At 40.8% G+C, this 20127-nt stretch overlaps 1 protein-coding gene across 20 annotated transcripts in view; it reads left to right on the forward strand.

Annotated features, from left to right (window-relative positions):
- Positions 1-20127, forward strand: part of MTSS1 (MTSS I-BAR domain containing 1) — a 127105-nt gene that overhangs the window by 13085 nt on the left and 93893 nt on the right. For 11 of the 20 annotated variants that reach the window (XM_037381624.1, XM_037381626.1, XM_037381623.1 and 8 more), the window contains exons 2-3: positions 3789-3850; positions 6614-6687. In XM_037381624.1, the coding sequence (XP_037237521.1) occupies positions 3789-3850; positions 6614-6687 (136 nt within the window). Of the gene's footprint in view, positions 1-3788; positions 3851-6613; positions 6688-11095; positions 11162-20127 lie in introns of all 20 variants that reach the window. The other 9 variants (XM_037381620.1, XM_037381618.1, XM_037381629.1 and 6 more) reach the window with 1 other exon arrangement.

A 20127-nucleotide genomic window follows, 5' to 3' on the forward strand; every position in this document is an offset into this window, starting at 1 on the left:
CTGCATCGGTGACAGGCACAAGGCACCATTTTGTTTTTTAGCCCTGAGGTGGAAAGGTGGTTCCCTGCCTGTGTTCAGTGCAGATTAGCTGGAGCTGGGCCCTGTGACCAGGTGACTAATCACCTGTAAACTGACTAATTAAGAAATAGGGTAGGATAATGGCATGTTATGGCTTACTGGTGACATGCCTCGATGGGCAGGTGGGTGAGCCGCTGAGGGCTGGGACCTGCTGAGCAGCTTGAGGGGACTTGGCACCATGGAGTACTGCCCAGTAATGGTGGAGCACCCATTTCATGGAAAACACATCAAATTTCTTCATGGAATGGTGAAGAAATAATTAGGCGCAAAGTTATTTTGAGGAAAAGAGTTCCTGGATTAAACCAGTAACAATTTTCAAGAAAAAAAGTTTTTTTGTTTAAACAAAGTTGCAGTGTAACTGATTTCTGTTTTAACCCGTGAGGAGCTAAAAAGAGGATTTGTGATGGACATTCCTGTAGTCGCTCTTCTCCAGGCAGGCTGGAGGTGGAGGAGGCCTGCTGTTTTCACAGGTAACTCCAGGGCTTGCGTAACCCTGACATTTGAAGGGGGGAAAATTGATTTTCTTTATCAGCTGGTTGAAATTGGAAATTACGAAAGGAGCAGAGACAGCATTTGAAAATACTGTGTTATTACTCTTTGAAAGTGGCTTTATGTTGAAAAAGCGCTTCTTGGACAAAGACATAGAATTCCACCTGCTGTTTCTTTGTGTTTAAATTGAGAGAGTAATACATATTGAATCAAGGATGAAGTTTTATGGGTCTTTTAGTGTGTGGTTTCCGCCACTGTTAACGTTTCTCTTGACGGTCGCTTTGACAACAGCAAGAGCTATTGTTGTGGATGTGAAGGTGAGACATAGAGGGACAGCGGGGCTGCTGTGCTTGAGGTGGCACGCAAAGAGGTCTCTGAGAAGGAGCTGCTTGCCAGGGTACTGGAGCCTTGCAGTATTTAGAGCACTAGCTTGACTCCTGTGTTATCGCCATGGTTTGTCTCCACAAGCATCGCTAAATGGTGTCCTTGCATCCTAGGTGCTGGAGATGGGGTAAACCCCTACTTACTAGGTCCTGTGAAGTGATGGGCATTGTGCACTTCTGCTGTAGGTAGGAATCAAGAGAGCTTTGGTTTCAGCAGGGATGTGGTGGTGGTGGAAGTGTTTTTTTGGAAAGGCTCAAAGGCAGGACAGAATTAGTGTGCAAGACTTGTATATTACTGAGGGAGACAGTTAAACTTGGCTTCATCAGGGAAAAGTGAAAGCAAATTCTGCTGGTAAACTCCTCTGAATTTTCAGCTGAGAATTCAGAATTGCAGAAAAAAGATCAAGATAGTGCAAGCTGAGCAGATAATGCAGGAATTCATGTCACTGGTGCAAAACTGCTGAAAGGTTTTCTTCAACAATTGAAAAAAACCTCAACCACAAAACAAACAAAAAACCCAAACTACCCAACAAAACCCCCCACTCAAGTTATTCATGCAGTGACATTTGACAAAAAAAAAAAGCTGCATTTTTCTACTGCTCAAAATGAGATCAGGTGCTCTTTGTGGAGTGCCCATGTGAAGAGATTGTGTTGATTTCAACCAACCAAACACAGCAAACTATTTAAATGAGCTGTTACAGCTTATTTAAATAGGCTTGGCTTGAAGAGAACAACATTTTTAAAGACAAAGAATAAATAGTTGTGGAAATGCATGATGACTATTCCAATTTTTGCTTGCTTTGGGCCAAGCTGGCCACAAGAAAAAAAAAGTGTGTTCTTCCCGAGCTGTGTTCTGATAGGAGTGGCTTAAGCTTCCCTGTGAAGCAGCTAAACGTAAGGCTGGTGTCAGTCTCCTGCATGCCATCAAGCACGTTTAGCTGGATAATACACCACCGAGATGGAAACATAATCAGGCTGCTTTGGTATCTATCCTCTGCTTGCCGGCTTGTGTTTTGCTGGAGAATCCAGTAAAGCCTTAGGCCCTGCTGTTAATTGTCAGGGCTTTCAGGGCTCCTGGCATACACATGCATAATGCATATGTGGCATGCAGACAAACATTGAGAGATGGGGTTCCAAGTAAGGGATTTCAGTAAGACTAATAGGTTTAAGGAAATAGCTTCCCCTCCCTTTCAAATAATTGGTGGGATTCTTTCATTTTTAAAATGTCTGACACTTTTTGCTTAGCACAAAGCACTTTACGTTCTAAGTCTCACCGTGTAGATAACTGCTGTTTTCTCTTTCCCCTTCTACATTCCCCACTGTCTCTGTCGTGTGTAGGTATGATGATGTTTTATGAACAACTGTTTTACATTGGGTATTCTTGTGGTTTGTTTTGTTATTTTTCAGCAAGGCTTGCAGGTTTTTTATAAAAGAAAAAAACCATGTAGAGTACGAGTAGGCTTCCCAGTGAACGTCTGGGAGCTGCACAGCCGGGGTGTACCGAGGAGCTTTTGGGGAAGGGACTGTCCTTGCCCTGAACAAGACGTGGCCTCTTGTGGCAGCATGGGCAATGGATTTTGTTTTACTTACAAAAACCAGACCAGTTTATCAGGGTGGATTGAGTTTGCTACAAGCAACTGCACTTGCTTGCAACCTTTTCCAGAGCTGGGGTAATGTTAGCCTTGAGGATCTGCCTTATCTGGGTTTTATTGTGTTGTTGCTCTGGTAACAGCAAGTCTTATACCTTTATTAAAGGGAGCAGGGATATTTTATTTTACTCTCTAGACTCCAATCAAAGGGAAATGTTGAGTTTTCTTTCAACCATGGTTTTTGCTGTTAACAGAAAAAATTGCACTTGCTCTGCAGAGTAGCTAGTTAACCTTTCTTTGGTCTAAAAAGGATGATTTTTATTTTTTTTAACCATAAAAATTAGCACTTTATTTTTTAACTTTGGAAAATAAAGATCAGAACTTGCAAGAACACTTGGTGTCTGTGTTCTAAATGGAAACCTGGGCTTTTAACACATTTGTGAAAAATGGAAAAAAAGTTTATAGGAAATTTGGAGTCAAGAAGAATTAAACCTTCTTAAAAACTAATCTCAATGCCACACTGCTTTATCAGCTTCAAATCAGAAATCATCTCCAGGGTCTTCGGGGACTGTATTAGAAGAAGGTCTTGCAGTTATAGGGCAACTGTTGGGGAAAGTTTGTTGCCTTTTCTGTACCCGATTGCTCAGTGACCTTGAGACAGTGTTTGAAGTGGTCTTTTGGACAACTCAGATCTTTATAATATAGACTTTTAAAATAATTCTATTTTACTTATTTATTTTTTTAAAAAAGAGGATTGGAACCTGGTAACGACACAGATAGTCCATTTGTAAAGAACAACAACTGGGATGCTCCAGCCTGTGTTTTTGGGAGCTTCTCTGTACATGTTGTTGCAATGTCCTGGCAACCCACTTCTAATAGGTCTGGTTTTGCTGTATCCATCTAAAGTAAGGTGTTTCTTTTCTCTGCTTCAGTTGAAAATCTTCTTCTCACCCAGTCTTTCTATTCGGAAAATCTGTAAAGCCTCCTCAGAGGGCCTACTGCTTCATCTGGATTGAGAACCACTTGACATCCCATCTGCTTGGGACTGGTGGCTAAGGGTGCAAGAGAGAACTTGCTGGAAAAAAAACATGTTTTGGTGTTAATGGATTAGGATTTAGTAAAGTCTTAGTTATTGTTTTACTTCTGGTTTCATTTGATCTGGAGTATCAAAAGCAGAATGCTCAAATTAAGTATTCATTATAGAATGCCCCAACTAAATACTCATTATTGTGTTTTGTTTTTCTTGCAGGGAAGTTATCCAGTGTGGGAAGATTTTATAAATAAAGCTGGAAAATTGCAGTCTCAGCTTCGGTAAGTTTCTGTTACACAGTCAGGACCCCCTTAAAATTCCTTGTATGTACAAACATTAAGATTAAATGCAGCTTCTGCCAGGATAACTTGCTAAGATGTCCTAGTAAAACTGGACATATTTCATAGTCAGCACTCATGCATGTAAGTTTTCACATGATACTACTGCTGGTTTAGTGTATTTAGGAAAATAAGTAATATACCATCAGCTGTACATAATAAACATAAAATGAGATAGAGTTCATATCTTCTGGTGGAAAACTGGAGAGATATTTTATAACACACAACTGGAGTTAGCCCAAGTTGTCCTTTTTATTAGAGTAGAATACAGCAGGTTTATATTAGAAGATGGCTCAAAATATTAGAGTCCTTGATAATCCTAATAGCACTTTCTTTTGCCTTTAAAAATGAGGGGCATTTCTGTGCTGGATCATTTCTCGGTGATTATTAAAACTTACGTTATTGAGGTATACTTTGCAAGTGGCATTCTGGATTACTTAATAAGTGCCATAAGTGTCACACTCAGGCCAATTCTGCTATCTCTAGAATGCATTCACTTGTAAAACTTGTTTCTGCTAATGTGAATCCAAACTCCACTTCTTCACAACTCTCTCCAAACCACAATCTCTGCTGCGCTCTCCGGAGCTTTGGTGTTTTTTTCACAGCAGCGGCACTGGTAACAGGTATGGCTATTGGCAGTCTATTTTGCAGTTCTGCATTGTGTTGTGAACCATTCTTGAAGAAGCTAGGGTTTACGCTCATTTACCCTAAACAGCTGGCATGTGCTGTTCTGCTGCGCTGTGCTTAAAATACCACACTTGCATGTGGTTTTTCCTTTTCCAGCAATCATGTCACATTGAGTGAGTGTGGAAGAAGCACAGGAAACAGAGAAAGAAGAGAAATGGAGAACTTTCCTAGCCCTTTGTACTCTTTAAACACAGGCCTTCTGGGAAGGCATGAGGGATAGTTTTGTTTGTTTCCCAGTCCTGTGGTATTGCATTCAATCAATGTAGTGCTTTTCTAGCTACAGGAACGTGCAGGCAGGCAGCTTGAAAGGCTGTGTTCGAGGATTTGCTGTTCATTTCTAGCAAATGTGAGCCTTTTGCCTCTGGTTCATTTCTGTGTGCTCTATGATAAAGGAGAGCAGATGTCATCTGAACTGGAGCCAGGTCCTCCTGGATCTTGTTACCGGAGAACTGGAACTTTGTTATTAGCAATTTAATTAATAATTAACAAGGTGGTACACGAATAACAGCATAACCCACAAGTTTGGAAGATGAAGAACACAAACACAGTGAAGGAAAATACCTAAAAAGGTTATCTTGTTCCAGGGTGCAATATTGCTAGCTAGCTGTGAGGGTTTGAGGTTTTTTGGTTTGTTTTTGGTTTTGTTTTTTTTCTCTCCCCTTAATCTCTGGGGCATGTGGAGAGTCCTTTTGCATTTGGTCAGTCCTCTCAAGCCTGTTTTGTTGTGTTCAAATCTCTTGTGTTGTCAGTAGTCCATTTACTATGCTGCCAGTTATGTCCTCTATATCTTGAGCATATTTGGAGTGAGACTCGCATAAAATCTGACCTAATTAAGCAGTTTTGTCATCTTTCTGGCCGAGGATCAGCTTTCCTGCAGGTCTCCTGGATTTTTGTGAGGGTAGCAAGGAGCTCTTGAAACAAAGTGAAGTTGATGGTCCTCCATCGGGATTTTGCTTAGGGAGACTGACTTCCCATCAGGAGAGGGAACCAGAGTTACTGTTGCAAAAGATGTGCAGAAACAGGTAACTGTGGGGAGGTCACAGTTGCAGTTTACCTGTAGAGCCCTGGCCTACTTTCACTTAAATTGGGTCAGCCAGACCATAAACCATCAGAAATCTGGTACCGACCTGAGGTGTTTAGGGCTCTAGGGCCTGCTTATATAGAACAGACGTGTTCAGAAAATTGTAACTCACGTTTGCTGCCCACTGGAACAGCTGTGTGGCCTGTATGTGCTTTCCAAACATGGAGGGAGATGGGACTAATGGGGTTGACACTGGATTGTGGAATCTCTGAAATTGCTGGTGTATCTCCTGGGAAGAGGCCTGCTTGGAGGACCAGTGAGTCAGAAAGGGGTTTTGTTTGTTTTGGGGGCTTGGGATTTTTGTGTGTGTTTGGTGTTTCCACACCTCACCCCCACCCCCACCCCACCCCCCACCCCCGAAAGCTGAGATTTTTTTTCTTCTTTTCCATTTGCCCAAGAACTCCAAACCAGTCTGATGTCCAAGAAGTGGCTATTTTCTGTTTCAAGGGATGCTCATGCTCCTCAGATAAGAAATTCAGGAAGTGTTTGGTCAGGTTCCTAGATAAAAGGAAGTCCTGCATCCTTATTCTTAAAATATACATGCTCCATGGCAATAGCAGTGTCTGTAATTTATACACTAATGGGTGCAGTATAATGTGTTAGATTTGTTTTTCATGTTTGACTGCTTAATATTAGTTCATCAGGGGAAATCAGCTAGAAGGGGGATGGCTGTGCTCTTTTGAAATAGCACCTGTCCTGTGCAATTCGCAGTATGGAATTAGCGTGGCTGCCTCCAAGTCCATAGTGCTAACACAAAGCAAGGAAGGGATTAAGAAATGAAGGAGGGAAAAGGCTAAATTCAGATATAAAAGAGGATATTTTTTTGTGGCCTCTGCAAGTTCACAGTGGTATTCTTTCTAAGCTTAAATGTTTTTGGCAATAATTAAATAGGCAGCAATGAGACACTGCTAATGTTTTGTTATCTGTATGCGTTTCAGGACTACAGTAGTAGCAGCTGCTGCCTTTTTGGATGCCTTTCAGAAAGTGGCTGACATGGCTACTAATACACGTGGTAAGCAGATGTGTCAATGTTGAGTTTAACAGAATGCTATGTGGTTTATACCATTTGTTGTAATAATAAAAAAATCTAACTTGTTACATTGACGAGCAGATCTGTGAGACATCTGTTAGATGGACGTGCACTTTGAAAAAGCGGCACGTGAAAAACGAAGTCGTCTTTTCTTTACTGAAAAAAAATGCTGGAAACCTGTAATTTAAATGTGTCATCAATCATGTGAACACTTCTTAATTACCATTTGAATTATATGTTGATGAATAATATTTTAGAAAGCAAGATTTACTGAAATCTGTATTCACTGATGCTTCTGTACCTTACGTAAATGTAAAAGGGTTGATATTCAGCTGGTTTAAATAAGTGTAGGGTTGCTGAAGATAGAGCAATACCAGCTGATGCTATGACCTTTGAGATCTGTGGATAATGATGATAGTAGCCTGTACTTAATGTTTGAGGAAAGTCTTTGCTTGTCCTTCCTCTTAAGTCTGACGTTACTGGTCAAAATTAATTTTCCGGGGCTGTGGGCTTCTCTGAGCAAGTCTAAGCTTGTTGGTGAGTATGGAGGCCGTAATAGTGCAACTGGCAATCTTTTCTGGCCGCTGAGTAGGAAGGACAGAAAAGGCTGCTTCTCTCTGATGTTGGATGCCAGTGACCAAGGCATTGCATGCAGATGTCCCTGCAGCAGTAGGGCATTCCCCATGGTCACTGTGTCCCTGGGCTCTGTTGCTGAGGAGTAAATCCAAAGTGCATATATCACTGCTGAGTGAGTGGCTTTTGGTTACCTCTAATCTTAGAGGTTTTGTAACGTTTTTTTGAAAGTCCTAATGTGTCCTTGGCATTCGACGTGGAAAGTAAGAAAGTAATATTGCTAATGTGAAGAGTGCATATTTCCATTAGCAGTGTGCAAGCTCAGCCAGACTTCTGTTTCCCTCCATTTCTGGCTAAGAGGAGTAATAGCAGCTGCTGGAGCAAGTATCAAGCCATAGAATGAAAAAAAGGAGCAATATTTTTTCCTTTTTTAAAGCTAACATTTACGTTCTGATAAGTTCCTCATTACAAGGACAAGGGGGAATGGCTTTAAGCTGAAAGAGGGTAGATTTAGATGGGATATTAGGAAGAAATTCTTTACTGTGAGGGTGGTGAGGTGCTGGCACAGGTTACCCGGAGAAGTTGTGGATGCCCCATCCCTGGCAGTGTTCAAGGCCAGGCTGGATGGGGCTCTGAGCAACCTGGTCTAGTGGGAGGTGTCCCTGCCCATGGGAGGGGTGTTGGAACTAGATGATCTTTAAAGTCCCTTCCAACCTAAACCGTTCTATGATTCTATAAAATCATGGGTAATCTACTCATGCAAAATAATAAATGCTCCAGAAAGTAGAATAAACTAAGGGTAAGACCCAAGGCAGACCTTACCTTGGATTTCTGATGTGTCTTTCCTTTGAGCATGCTCTCTTCTTCCCTACCAAAATCCTTGGGACTTGTCTTCTGGCTGTGCTGGCAGGCTTATAGAACTTGCATTTAGATACCAGAACAAATGAAACTCTCCCACTCTCAAACAAAAATGGCTTGTGTGGGTTTTGAAGGGTATTTGCACTTTCTGCTGTGTTATTTGGATCATGTCCAACAAGCGTCGAGTCTTGTCTCTTATCTCTTCGAACACATCCTTTACAAAAGGAGCTCTGTAAATCCAGGCCTGCCAAATTTGTATGGCTCCTCTGTTCTGTCTTTCTGTCTTCCCTGATTGAAAGGATAGAAGGGAATTTTGTTTTTATTTTTAGCAAGTGATGTTCTGGGCAAAGAATCAAAATTCCAAGCTAGTTGGTGGTTCTGATCTGCTTCCCAACCCAACTTCCACTCATGCCCATTCGAGTATTTACATTTAGGTAGTCTATTGCCTTGAAGCATCTCTGAGGTTGCACATTGGTCCTATGACAAATACAAATCCTTTTAGCTTGCTGTGGACAGGGATAAAAGCCTGACTTCACTGAAGTTGATGGCAAACCTCCCTATGACTTACTAGGGCATAACTTCATAAAATATATTTTGCTGTTAGTATAAACAACTATATTCAGAAAACAAAACCAGACATTGTTTTTCTTCTCTGACGTGGGGATTTTAATGGGCTCCCAGTTTTCCCTTTGAGGAGTCATCTAACTTGGAACAATTCTTTGTTAAATTTTGCCTGTTACTTATCCAGCTTATAAAATCATATATTTGATAGTCTAATCAAACACCTGGCTATGCTTCACATTCTTTAGAAGGTTCTCAGTTAATCTAACTGGAGTCAGCAGAGGTCATGTTCAACTTCTGGGTATATGCGAGACTTGTGTAGCACTTTCCATGATAAAAGGCAGGGAGGGTTGGTATATTTTAAATCATAAGACTGGTTTATCATTGCACGAGCCAAATGCTTCTTCTGGGAACTATGTGGAAATGCTGATGCAGATGCCTGTTCCGGAGGGACAATATTAGTTCCTTGTAGGATGACTGAAGTGTTGTGAAGCTGGGTGCTGCATTTTGTTTGTAATTGCTTACAGTTTTAGAGAAAGTGGCCTTTTATTTTAAGACCCTCTGGTCTAGCTGATGAAAGCATTTTGGCAGTCAGCGGAAGAGCTCTCTGGCTACTCTTTAATCTGTTTGCATCAGCATTAGCTTTGAAAGAAGAAAAAGGGTTTTCATGGATGTACATGTCCACACACACGCGAGGAGCTAATTATCTTTGCAGACACCAAGTGCTCAAATATGAGAGCTTATTTCCATGAACTCCAGTCGTTATTCCAGCTGATATCTTTCTCTACTTCGTGTGCCATTACTGCTGTTCCCAAACATTGGCTTTTTCCCTTCTGATGCGTCTGTCTTTCTATGTCATTTACTTGCTTCCAATTTTGTGACGGTAATGATGTTTATCTTCACATTACTACTCGGAGCTCAGATAGAGGGAGCTCTGCCTGTGGTAAAACCTATGATGGTTGGATGAGTCGGAAAACCTGTACTTTGTATTTTCTTCAGTTTGTAGCTTCTGAAGTAGGAAAAAACCCTGAATGTGAAGTACCTGGTGTTTTGTGGTGATTCAGTAGACAAATTAATTTCCCAGCCAGCTCATTTCAGCTTTTGCTTCTCATCTTTGCTCCCTCTCCATTTACATATGTATCAACCCAAAGTTTAGTGTCTCTTTTTTTCCCCCAGTTCAGTTCAGTTTCCTCAGTTCAATGCTTTTTGATTGCAGCCTGACAAGGAAGAGCATGGGGAAAGTAGTTCTGATGCATCTGTCACCAAAGATTTTATTCGTTTTATTTCCGTGGCTCTGATAATCTGAAAAACATCATTTGGATGGGAGACTGTCAAGTTATGTTGCTAATTCTCTAATAATGCTAGGTATATAGCAGTATGTGCTGGTTTTTGCTGGTACCAGAGATTTTTAAAAACCAAAATTCCTTCAGATGTTTTGACTGTTGAGCTCTGACAAGATACAAACTGCTAGATAGATGTGTATATTATTCAAACTACATCTGTTCAGCATACAGCTTGGCAGAACTTGATAGTCTGCAGTGGAATCTGGTGGTCTTTCTCACTATGATTGTTAAACAGAATGCTCAAAAAAATATTAAATTAAATAGGTACTTCAGGATAACTTCACTGGGATTTAAAGGTTCTTTTGGGGAGGTGTGTGCTTGTGACTTTTAGTTTGAATTTTTCTCATATGGCTTAAGTCTTTCAATATCTGAAATTTTGAATGTTTTTATCTGCATTAGTTCTTAACTGAAGCCTGAAAGATATTTAAGCCTGATTTCCTTGAACAGCTGTTTACCTGATTTTGTGCATTAAAAAAATATTCTCTTACGAAAGCAAGAACTGTGCATCCCAAATATAAACATATATAACATATAAACATATTGTAAGTTGGGTTTGAACAATATTTAAAAGGTTGTTTATAAATTGCTTTTCTCTTCGTATGCTAGTATTCATCTGCCTCTTTTGCATTTGAATGTCTTTTGTAGATAAGTGCTAGAATTCAGGAACTTGAAAAAAGTAGGTGAGAAGAGTAACTATCCTTGTGTTATGAGGGAGATTACTGTGAAGAGATGCACACTTCTTCTGTATCTACTAATGCACCATCAGCAGCTTTGGTAGAAAAAAAAATCTCTGCCCCAATCTTACCTACCTGCATCTTCACAGATATAAATTACAATTTATGGAAAGATGATCTAAAAGCTTTGATTCACCCTGAAGCTTAAAATTGATTTTCAAAGTGAGATTGTTTAATGAGGCAGCTGATATTCAGTCTGTGTTTTTTTTGGTTTTATTCATATTGAAGGTTTTACATATACATAGTTGTGTTTGATATTAGCAAATTAGTTACACTGAAACGTATCTTGAAGTGATTTATCACATGGCTTTCTCTGGCCAGTTGGATTCCATGGGTTGTTATGCTGTTTGAAGCTGCCTCATTTCAACTTGGCAAGTGCTACTAAAGGTATGTTTTCCCTGAGTTTGGCAATTTTGACTTCTGTCATGCTGGTTGGTGCTATTTACTTTTTACATCTCTTTCATTTTACAGATGTCTGAGAGGACTTTAAGGCAATGCAGAGCTACTGATAAGAGTTGCAGGAAATACCGGTTGAGGGTGCCTGGTGGGCAGAGACGATCTGAGGTCGGGGAGGGAAGAGCTGTGGATGGTCAGCCAGCTACAAGGGAACGCTAATCACACCTGGAAGCAAAACTCAGCCTGAGCCTGTATGGCATGCAGCAGTGACAGGGTACCAAAACCAGCATAGCTGTTCTAACGTTAGCCTTTTGAGGGGCAGAGCAGGGTGTATCAGCCTGGAACAGGTGCTGCATTAAGGTATCTTACTTTTTTCAGGCCCCATTAAACTTTATCAACATGCAGAAATGTAAATATAGTTTAATGCTTCCAGTTACAAAATTAAATCTGATTGATATTTGTGAGTGTCTGCCTCTGGTAGCTCTTGTACTGCAGTATTCAGTGACTGCTCTTACACTTAATAAAACTGCTTAAAAATAGTACCTTTGCTGCATATTTGTGTTCCTGGGCAGACTCTGCATCCGTGTTGCTCCAGATACTGTGTAGTGTATACCTTCAGGTAGTCCTTACTCTGGGTGTTTCATTGTCATCTTAGCCAGGATATAAATGGTATGTATTGAAGTGTTTTTTCCAAGGTGACAAGCTGCATGAAGTGTTGCAGTGCTGGAATTAGCATCTGTTATCTCCCAAGTAAGTGTGCTTAGGCGTTCTGAACCAGTGTCTTGCTCACTGCAAATAAGGTACAGTGTGACCCCAGGGATAAATCCTTGGTGCCACAGGAAAATGCTATGGACAGCACTGAAAGGTGTTTTTTTATTTATTTATTGTCATGGGCTGGGGGAAGGGGAGCCTGAGATAGGGAAGGACACCACAGTCTATAGCAGTAGACCTAAACTCTGTGTAATGTTTTGGAAATAAATTCCTATGCTCCTGGCTGTGGACTGGGGAGCTGTAGTGATGATCTATGCATAATTTCAGAGTGAAAACAAAGCAGGGCACAAGAGGAAAGGAGTTCTCATTGTCCAATTCTTTTGTCTTTCTGACTCCTCTTTAACTTCAGATGCTCTACTCAAATAACAAAACCTTTGTTTGAGCTTCCTGTCAGTTAAGATAAGACTTTGTAATAAACACTTATTCCTCCCATGGAGTCTTTGAAGTAAAATAATACAGTCCAGGCTTTTTCTTTGTGGATTTTCAAATATAAAATAATCAGGAAGAAAATTATTTAAATGAGCCATTCAGTCTTCCATTATACTTGCATGAAGATGATTCAAAACACAGGACCAATTCAGAATCGTTGGCAGATAATTTTGAAGCTGGATGCATATTACACATCTGTTGCATTTTGAGAAGTGAGACTTGGAAATGCTGCTTACAAGTGCTAAAACTACAAAACACATATATAATGGGCAGCACTATGTTATTCTCTGTTTTCATGTTCCCCTCTTTCTCTAGACAAGTAGCAAATGTCAGTCCATGCCTTTCAAAAGGTGTGACACACTGAGAATTGCTGCTGATGTCAGCCCGTTTGGCTGGAGAGTCAGAATGGGACGAACATCTTATATGCCCTAACACAGGGAAAGTGGTTCGGTTATTAATGGCTAGATTTTATATTTAGGGGATTAAAAGGGCTGCTCTGCAGGTAAAACATTCCATTGCCTTTTCTTTGGGTGAGAGCGTGCATTGCAGCATAAAGAAATTTTATTTGTTTTGGGCTTTTTGTTCCTTGTGGTCAAGACGAAATTCAGCTCAGGGTCGTTGGCAACATTTGTGGTCAAGACGAAATTCAGCTCAGGGTCGTTGGCAACATTTGCGCTCCTTTGATTTTTCTACCTAAGGAGAAATTTTCAGGACAGTAGATAAAAATAATTGCTATAATAACTTAGGTAGTCAGCTACCACTTGATACAGTGCACAGTGTGATGCATAAGCAGAGTTTGTAATTTGCCCTACAACCTAGTATTTTATTTTTTTTTTGAGCTTAAGGTGTTTTGCTAAGGGACTGAAGTGTGGTTAGAAAAGGGGTAGAACTGCCAGGTGATTGTGTATGCTAACAAAGAGAAAATTTGAATGCAATGCTAAAGTCTGTGAAGGAGAAAAATAAAAGGATGAGGGGGGAGGAAACAAATAAGCTGCTTTAATACTTCATCCAAGGAGTGGGCGGGCTGCTTTTTTGTTTTGTTTTGGTTTCCCCTCCATGACTGAATGTAAATCCACTTAGTGTCATCTGAATCAGAAGTCTTTGGGAGTGTGGGGAGGGGGAAGAGCACAGGGTTAACTTTTCGTATACTCAGTCTTAGTTGAAGTTCTTCTTCTCCCCTTCCTTACACAGCTGTGTTGCTTTCAGTAGGGTAGAATATCAAGGCCTCATTTTTTCTGCAGGCTTGGGATGGATGGATTGATGGTTGTTCCTGACTGCCTGATGACTTTATCTCTGTGGACATCTTCATGCAGAGCACCTACACTTCAATGACTAGATACTGGTTTTGTAGCTCCAAAGAGTTTTCTCAGCCTTAGCTATGGAACCAAACTTGCGATGTCTTAAATGTCCAGTTGGGGAAATAGAGGATAAACCATAAATAGCTCTGAGAATTTCCTTCAGATAATTTATTAGGTTAGAAGCAAAGATGCAAAAGTATCCTTTGGATAATGGGATGTGGATTTGAAAATGGAGGCTGAGGTTTTGGCTGGCGGTTGGTTTTCCCAGTGTAGCACATGTTCCTGTGGTGGGAGATCCCCTTTCAGGCTAATTCAGTCAGCCTTTTGATGTGATAAATTGCTAGTTGGCACATAGCAACAATTCTGTAGTAACCACAACAAGAGAGCTGTTGCAGCTTTTATTTTATTTTTTTTAATGTCACCAGTCGGATAGTAAAGGTAGCAGAAGATCTGTTTCCATTGCGCTTTATTTAGTATGTTTGCCATGTAAACCAAAAGGGAGCTAGTGTGTTTTGTGGGAGGAGAATTAAAAAAGCAGTTCAGACTAAGCTAGGTTTCTGTAAAGTAGGGTAATGCTTCTTGCCTTGCGGACCTTGCCGTAACATACTGTGGAAGCAGCAGAGCACTTGCTTTGCTTCTGCTTCCTCATTCCTTGTGCCTTAGAGCTGTCTGGAAGTGCAGATTCGGTGGTTGTCCTCTTGTTGGTCACCTCAGAGGAAGCTTCCAAGAAGAGATAATGTGTTGGTGAAGGTTCAGGTTGGTGATGTCCGCGGGCTTCATGCAAACTCACCAGACCTCTAGGGAGACAAGCATGGACCTCGCCAGAGTCAAGGCAGTTACCTCAGCCTCACTGCATCCTAGATCCCATGAGCTGCTTGTGGCATTTCTTTATATCAGCAAGGCAATTTGTGTGAAGTCTGTGGTATAAAAAAAATGTACTTTGACTTGGGTTGTCTTCTCCAACTCCCTGAGTCTATTCCAGCCCTGGCTGGACAGAAATTATTTTTGTTTCTAATTATGTAAGAGGTATACAAAAAGTGAAATAACAAGCTCCAGTAGACTTAATATTGAGTGGAGCGTTCAGAACAATGGAGCTCTGTCTAATCATTAACAAAAGCATTAACAAAAGTCATTAACAGAAGCATCAGTGGCATTTGCATTGACTAACAGGTGGTATTTTTTGCTTTCCATAATGCAGTCTGCCTCCCAGAAGGGTGCTCCTCCATGTGCTTTTGGAGGTGTCAGGACAGTAGATCATATATGTTTGTTCTGCGTGTGTCCATGCAAACTAGCATTCCTACTGCCAGGTGATTTATTTGGTGATACGATTCATCTGATGCTTGCATACTTGCTGCTTCCAGGGAAGCAGTGCATGGTCATGGTAATAATGAGGTCTTGCTTATAAATAGACCGGCTTCCTTCGTTTTCTTGTCCTTCTGTTTGCTCGATGATTTGTCAGGTGTTGCCAGCACAAATGTTTGTCCCTGTTGCTGTGCAAGCTGTTCACCCCTTCCCTCCTCCCCTACGTGTTAGTTTTCTTTGGTGTAGCAGTTCCCTGATCTTCCCTGGTTGAGGTAGCAAAACTTACACTGTTTGGGCACTACGGGCTCATTTTGAGAGGTGGGGAAGAGTCCCTGCTGGTTCTTGCATTTCGCTGGAAAATTAGCATCTGTCTAGGACAAGAAGTTCATTGTGCTGCGTGTCTTCCTCTTCCGCTCCCACGCCTGATGAAGTCCAACCTGTAGAACTACTTCTGAAAAGTTAAAATAATATAATTACAACACTGTTCCACTTCAGGGCTCAGAGCCCTCCTCTTGGCTTTGTGCTTTCTACAGCGGTTTTTCCTACAAACTAATCCGTGACCTGCCCTCCATTTGTGTTGCTTTTTTGGACAGGGTGGAGAAGGAAAGGAAGATGGGCTGTTTCCAAAGGAGCTCTGGGTTGTGACCTGACAGTACTTCCTTTAAAATGTTGGGACGTGGTGTACTTAAATTTATATATGCTTAGATCTTTCTACTGCTTTGCAATTTTTGCTTTTATTATTGTTTTCACCTGGGTTTTCTTGCATGTAAAAATGCGTATGTTTTCTAATCTAATGAAGGCATTGAAAAGTGCTGCAACCTTTGCAGCAGCTATCCCAACACAGGCTGTGTGGAAACCACTTCAGGACTAACAGCAACAGCAATTGTGTGTGTGGGAGGGGAGGAGCGCACGTTCATCTGCAGTGTGCGTGGTGGTGTCATGGGGTAGAGAGGTCTGGGTTTGTACAATCAACCCCTGCAATTGTTGTGAGATTCTCCTCTCCTGCAGCACTTATTACTATGTAAAATTGAAATCTGCATGATTTCCTGCTGTGAGCGCCTGTGCCAAGGGACTGGTTTCTATAGTAACTAATATCAAGGAGCTGGCAGGGACTTCACTTTGGAACTGTATTTCGCAGTTCGATGCGATCCTGTATGAGTATTTGATTGATGACAAACAAGAAGTTGGAGGTTGTGGCTGCCACTGCTACAGTAGTAGTGCTGTGCACCTCTGCATGTACACTGAGGTCTAAAAATAAGTATTTTGCAAAATGGAATTGGAGGTGAGGTGCGGTGGCTGTCTTTTTTTCTCTCTCTTTCCACACCCCCCTAAGGGAGAGCTGCTGAATTGAAGTACTGAAGAATATGTCACAGACCATTTGTTCTGGAGTCACTTCAGACTACCCCAGAGTGAAACATAAACCTAGGAACTGGGTCCATTTTCTCCCCAGAGTAACAGGCATTGCTGTCGCCACTATCCTGTTTTGAAGCAGAGCTGGTGTTCGTTCTGCAGAGCATAATAAATAGCACTGTTAATGCAGTTTCATCTGCAGGACCAGCTTTTACCCTTACTTAGGCCCAGGTACACCTACTAAATGTATTTATTTTGTGGGGTTGAACAGGGAAGGGGATGGAGAGAGTTGAAGCTTGGCTTGTAGATTTTGGGCTTTCAGGGTGCCGGGCAATATGGAAAGCCTGGTTTGCAGGTAGTCTAGAAAGGCATAGTGCGGTCAGGTGCATGAAAATGAGAATTAAATCTTCATTTAGGATCACTTTCAGACTAAAACTTGCATCGAGTGATGGAGATGGGGAAGGAATGCAGAACCAGAGTCCAGAGACCTCCTCTAAGTACAGAAATTGGACCTAGTCAGGCAGCAATAGTTGCGGTCTCCCCACCTGCCCTGAGTAGTTCCCCAGACCAGTATTGAAGCCAAGCTTAAACTGTAAAGTAATATTATAGCGTTGATGAAACAGTCTGAAGTGTGAAGATGTCTTTGTGTATGATTGAAGGTCAGTTTTTGTGGCTGTGCTAGAAATGGAGGTGTGTATGAGCATGTGTTCTCTGCACTTCTCTCCCAAAGCCCTCTCCCCCAAAAAGTGAAGCATCTTCGAGGAGAGGGGGTTGTTGTATGTCTTCTGCATCTATAGACATGCACGCATGTGTGCATGCACATGCCTGGTTAAGTGAGAAGTGCTGTTGGCTCAGCCAGCTCAAGGGGAGCCTTGACGTGGCCACCCCAAGAGCAGCCTCGTATTTGTTTGATATTTGGGGATGCTGGAGGGGGCTGAGGAAGAAGTGGATGGAGGACAAAGAGGAGCTGCATGTGTTGTGCTGAGGATAGTTGGGCGACATCAGGTACATGTTCATAAAGAAATGAGGCTTTATTAAAAAAAGAATACATTGTTCAGACAGGTAGTCTTTTATATTCACTGTTTACATATGCAAGTCCATAGTAAAAAGTATTGCAGTGATGAAAAACAATGTTTTTCATTATCAAGCCAGTTGCATCAAGAGAGTAATGATGCATTTGAATAATCTTAAAATAATTTGATACTGAGATATGACCAGATTAACAGTTTGAGATGCAGGATTGGAAACTACCATTCAAGAATATAATTATTGATATTGTGGAGAAAACATCTTCACCTGCATACTTGTGTAGAAGTAAAAAAATCTCCCTTTCTTGCAGGCAGGTACTGTGTGAATGCTGAAATAACGTCTTAGAATAAGAATTTTTTATATTTACACAATATAGCAGTGCAGGTCTGGAACACTGAGTTGTTACAAATAAATGAAATCCAGAGTACATTTAGTAAATACATAAATGCATATTGTGATGGATTATCCCTGGTTTTAATGCTTGTTCATTTTCTGCTAGTTTGCAAAATCACGGAGTCCAGTAGACACATTTCCTTTTGATGCTGTTGTGAATGTGTATTCATTTTAAATCTAGGTTATCTTGCGTGGAGAATAGCAGCTCAGTGTGAGCGTTAGTCACTTTGGCTCAAAGGTAAAGAGTTCACGTGTAGCAACTGTAGAGGCAGGAGCCTTGGTTATGAATATAGTCAAGGGAATGAGCTATTAAGCTGAAATTTAGCTCGCTGCTGGGGAAATGAGTGCTGTCACTGGGTATGTACCGTGGATGCAAAGCCCTCTCCAGACTGCGCACTTCAAATGCACTATGTGCATTCAGGGTGGATAATTGATTTAGACTAACGGATTTTAATCTTTCATCGTAAACTTGAGGCTGACCTTAGTAGGAGTTATAAACTCCATGTTTCTCAGCTGCATTTTAACAAGGGGTTTAGCTATTCTCTCTGAAGCTGCTGTTTTCAGAGACTGTTCTTTACAGTGTATTTTATTTGTTTAATTTAACATAGCTTCCAAAATAGAGAGGGAGAAAAAGCCTGGTGCATGCTCCCAACTAGGGTGGAAGTGCTGATGTTATTGTAGGGTGATTTTATGCACTGCACAACTGAACTTAATGTTCAGAGTATTCTAAAATAAAATATTTTAAAACAAATGTACATGATAGATAAAGCTTTCTTGTGAAGGCTTTGTGTTAGTTAATGGGTTCTTTCACAGGAAAAAAGCTGATGCCTTCAAAAGTGTGTGCATCTGCCCATCATGAATATTGCCAAGGGATTTTTGAACCGGAGTGGCAAGAAGTTTGTCCTGTGGTTTGTGAAGAGGTTGGTTAATGAAGGCTAAAGTGTGGTCAGGTTAAAAAGTACAACTATTCAGTGTCCTTTCCAAAGCTCCCTATATCTAATGTACTATTTTTACTGTTGCCTATTCAGTTGAAAATGGTCAGAATTTCCACCTCTCTAGATTTTGGGTTTTGAGGTCATGATCGTCATGGATAAAGCAACGTATGTTTTCGCATTAATGCTTAACTTTTGTTTCCTTCAAGTTAGTTCCAGTTTGGCTTGAAGTTATTTTCATGTGTGATTTTTTTTTTTTTTAATTTGTCAAAAGAAAGAAGTTGGACTCAAAATCTGTGCCCTTTAGATCTCCCCAGAAGCTGAAGGATGCATGAATAGCTTTCTTCTCTTTTTTTCTTTAAAAGAAAAGTTCTGTTAGGTGAAACACATTCAGCATGTAAAAAGCTTGTGATGAGCAATGGGAGTAAACATTAAACATTAATGATGCAGCTTTAAGTTGCATGGAAACAAACTGGGGCAAGTCAGTTCATTTTACCTTTGATTCACTGCTTCCAACAGTTATAAAGAGGAAAGGTTGAAAGGACACAAGGCAAAGATGTGTCTTTTCCTTTAGCTCCTTCTTCTAATGACATATTTTATCCCAAACAATAGGTTCAGTATGTAGATGCACAGAATTTATAATTTCCAAGTATAACTTGAATTTTTGATGTGTTGGCTTTTTTTTAAAGCAAGCAATGCAATAACAGCAATTTACATAATTCCAATGATTTCTTGTTGAAGGGAGATTTAGTTGTAGTTAAAGGGAGAATAAAATAAAGACTTCCAAGAATAGTCCCGGATTGTAGAGATTTGAATGTCCCCTGGGATGGAGGTGTGAAGTGGTAGTTTAACCACAGGACTTGAATGTCAAACATTGCCAGGCGCATCTGGTTTTTATGACCTATTTATAGCAATGAGAATTTCTTCTGGTCTTAATAGCTACAAAGTTTGTGCAAGTTACTGATTTACATGGCATCTCACACTAGATCTCCAAAACAAGTAACTCGTGCAAAGTGGCTACATTAGAAATGTAAAGTTTGGAATTCCTACAGTCTAATTTCCTCAGTAATGTTTAGGATCCTAGATATGCTGCTTTGTGTGCCTGGAACTACCCCAAAGTGTTACTGAGGCTGAACAGGTGGATACCTCTTCACAGAATCTTGGGGGGCAACAACTAGTTTTTTACACACACACACACTCTGTTTTTTTAATTTTTATTTTTTGTCTGCAAGAAGTCTGAGGTAACATTTTCCAGTGATTTGTGGGTCTGTCTAGATTTCTCTGTCTGGTTAAGTTAGTTCTGCCTTGCAGACGGAAGTGCTTGTTTTTACTGGAAAGAGACTTACCTGTGGTTTTTTGTTTTCAACTTCTGTGGGTTTCCATGCTTTTCCCTTTCTTTCTGTGGCACTAAATGTTGCCTGCAGCATTTTCAGCATATTTGCATTAAGTTGGA

The sequence above is a fragment of the Falco rusticolus genome, chromosome 3 (assembly GCF_015220075.1).
Source record: "Falco rusticolus isolate bFalRus1 chromosome 3, bFalRus1.pri, whole genome shotgun sequence".
Classification (NCBI taxonomy): Eukaryota; Metazoa; Chordata; class Aves; order Falconiformes; family Falconidae; genus Falco; species Falco rusticolus.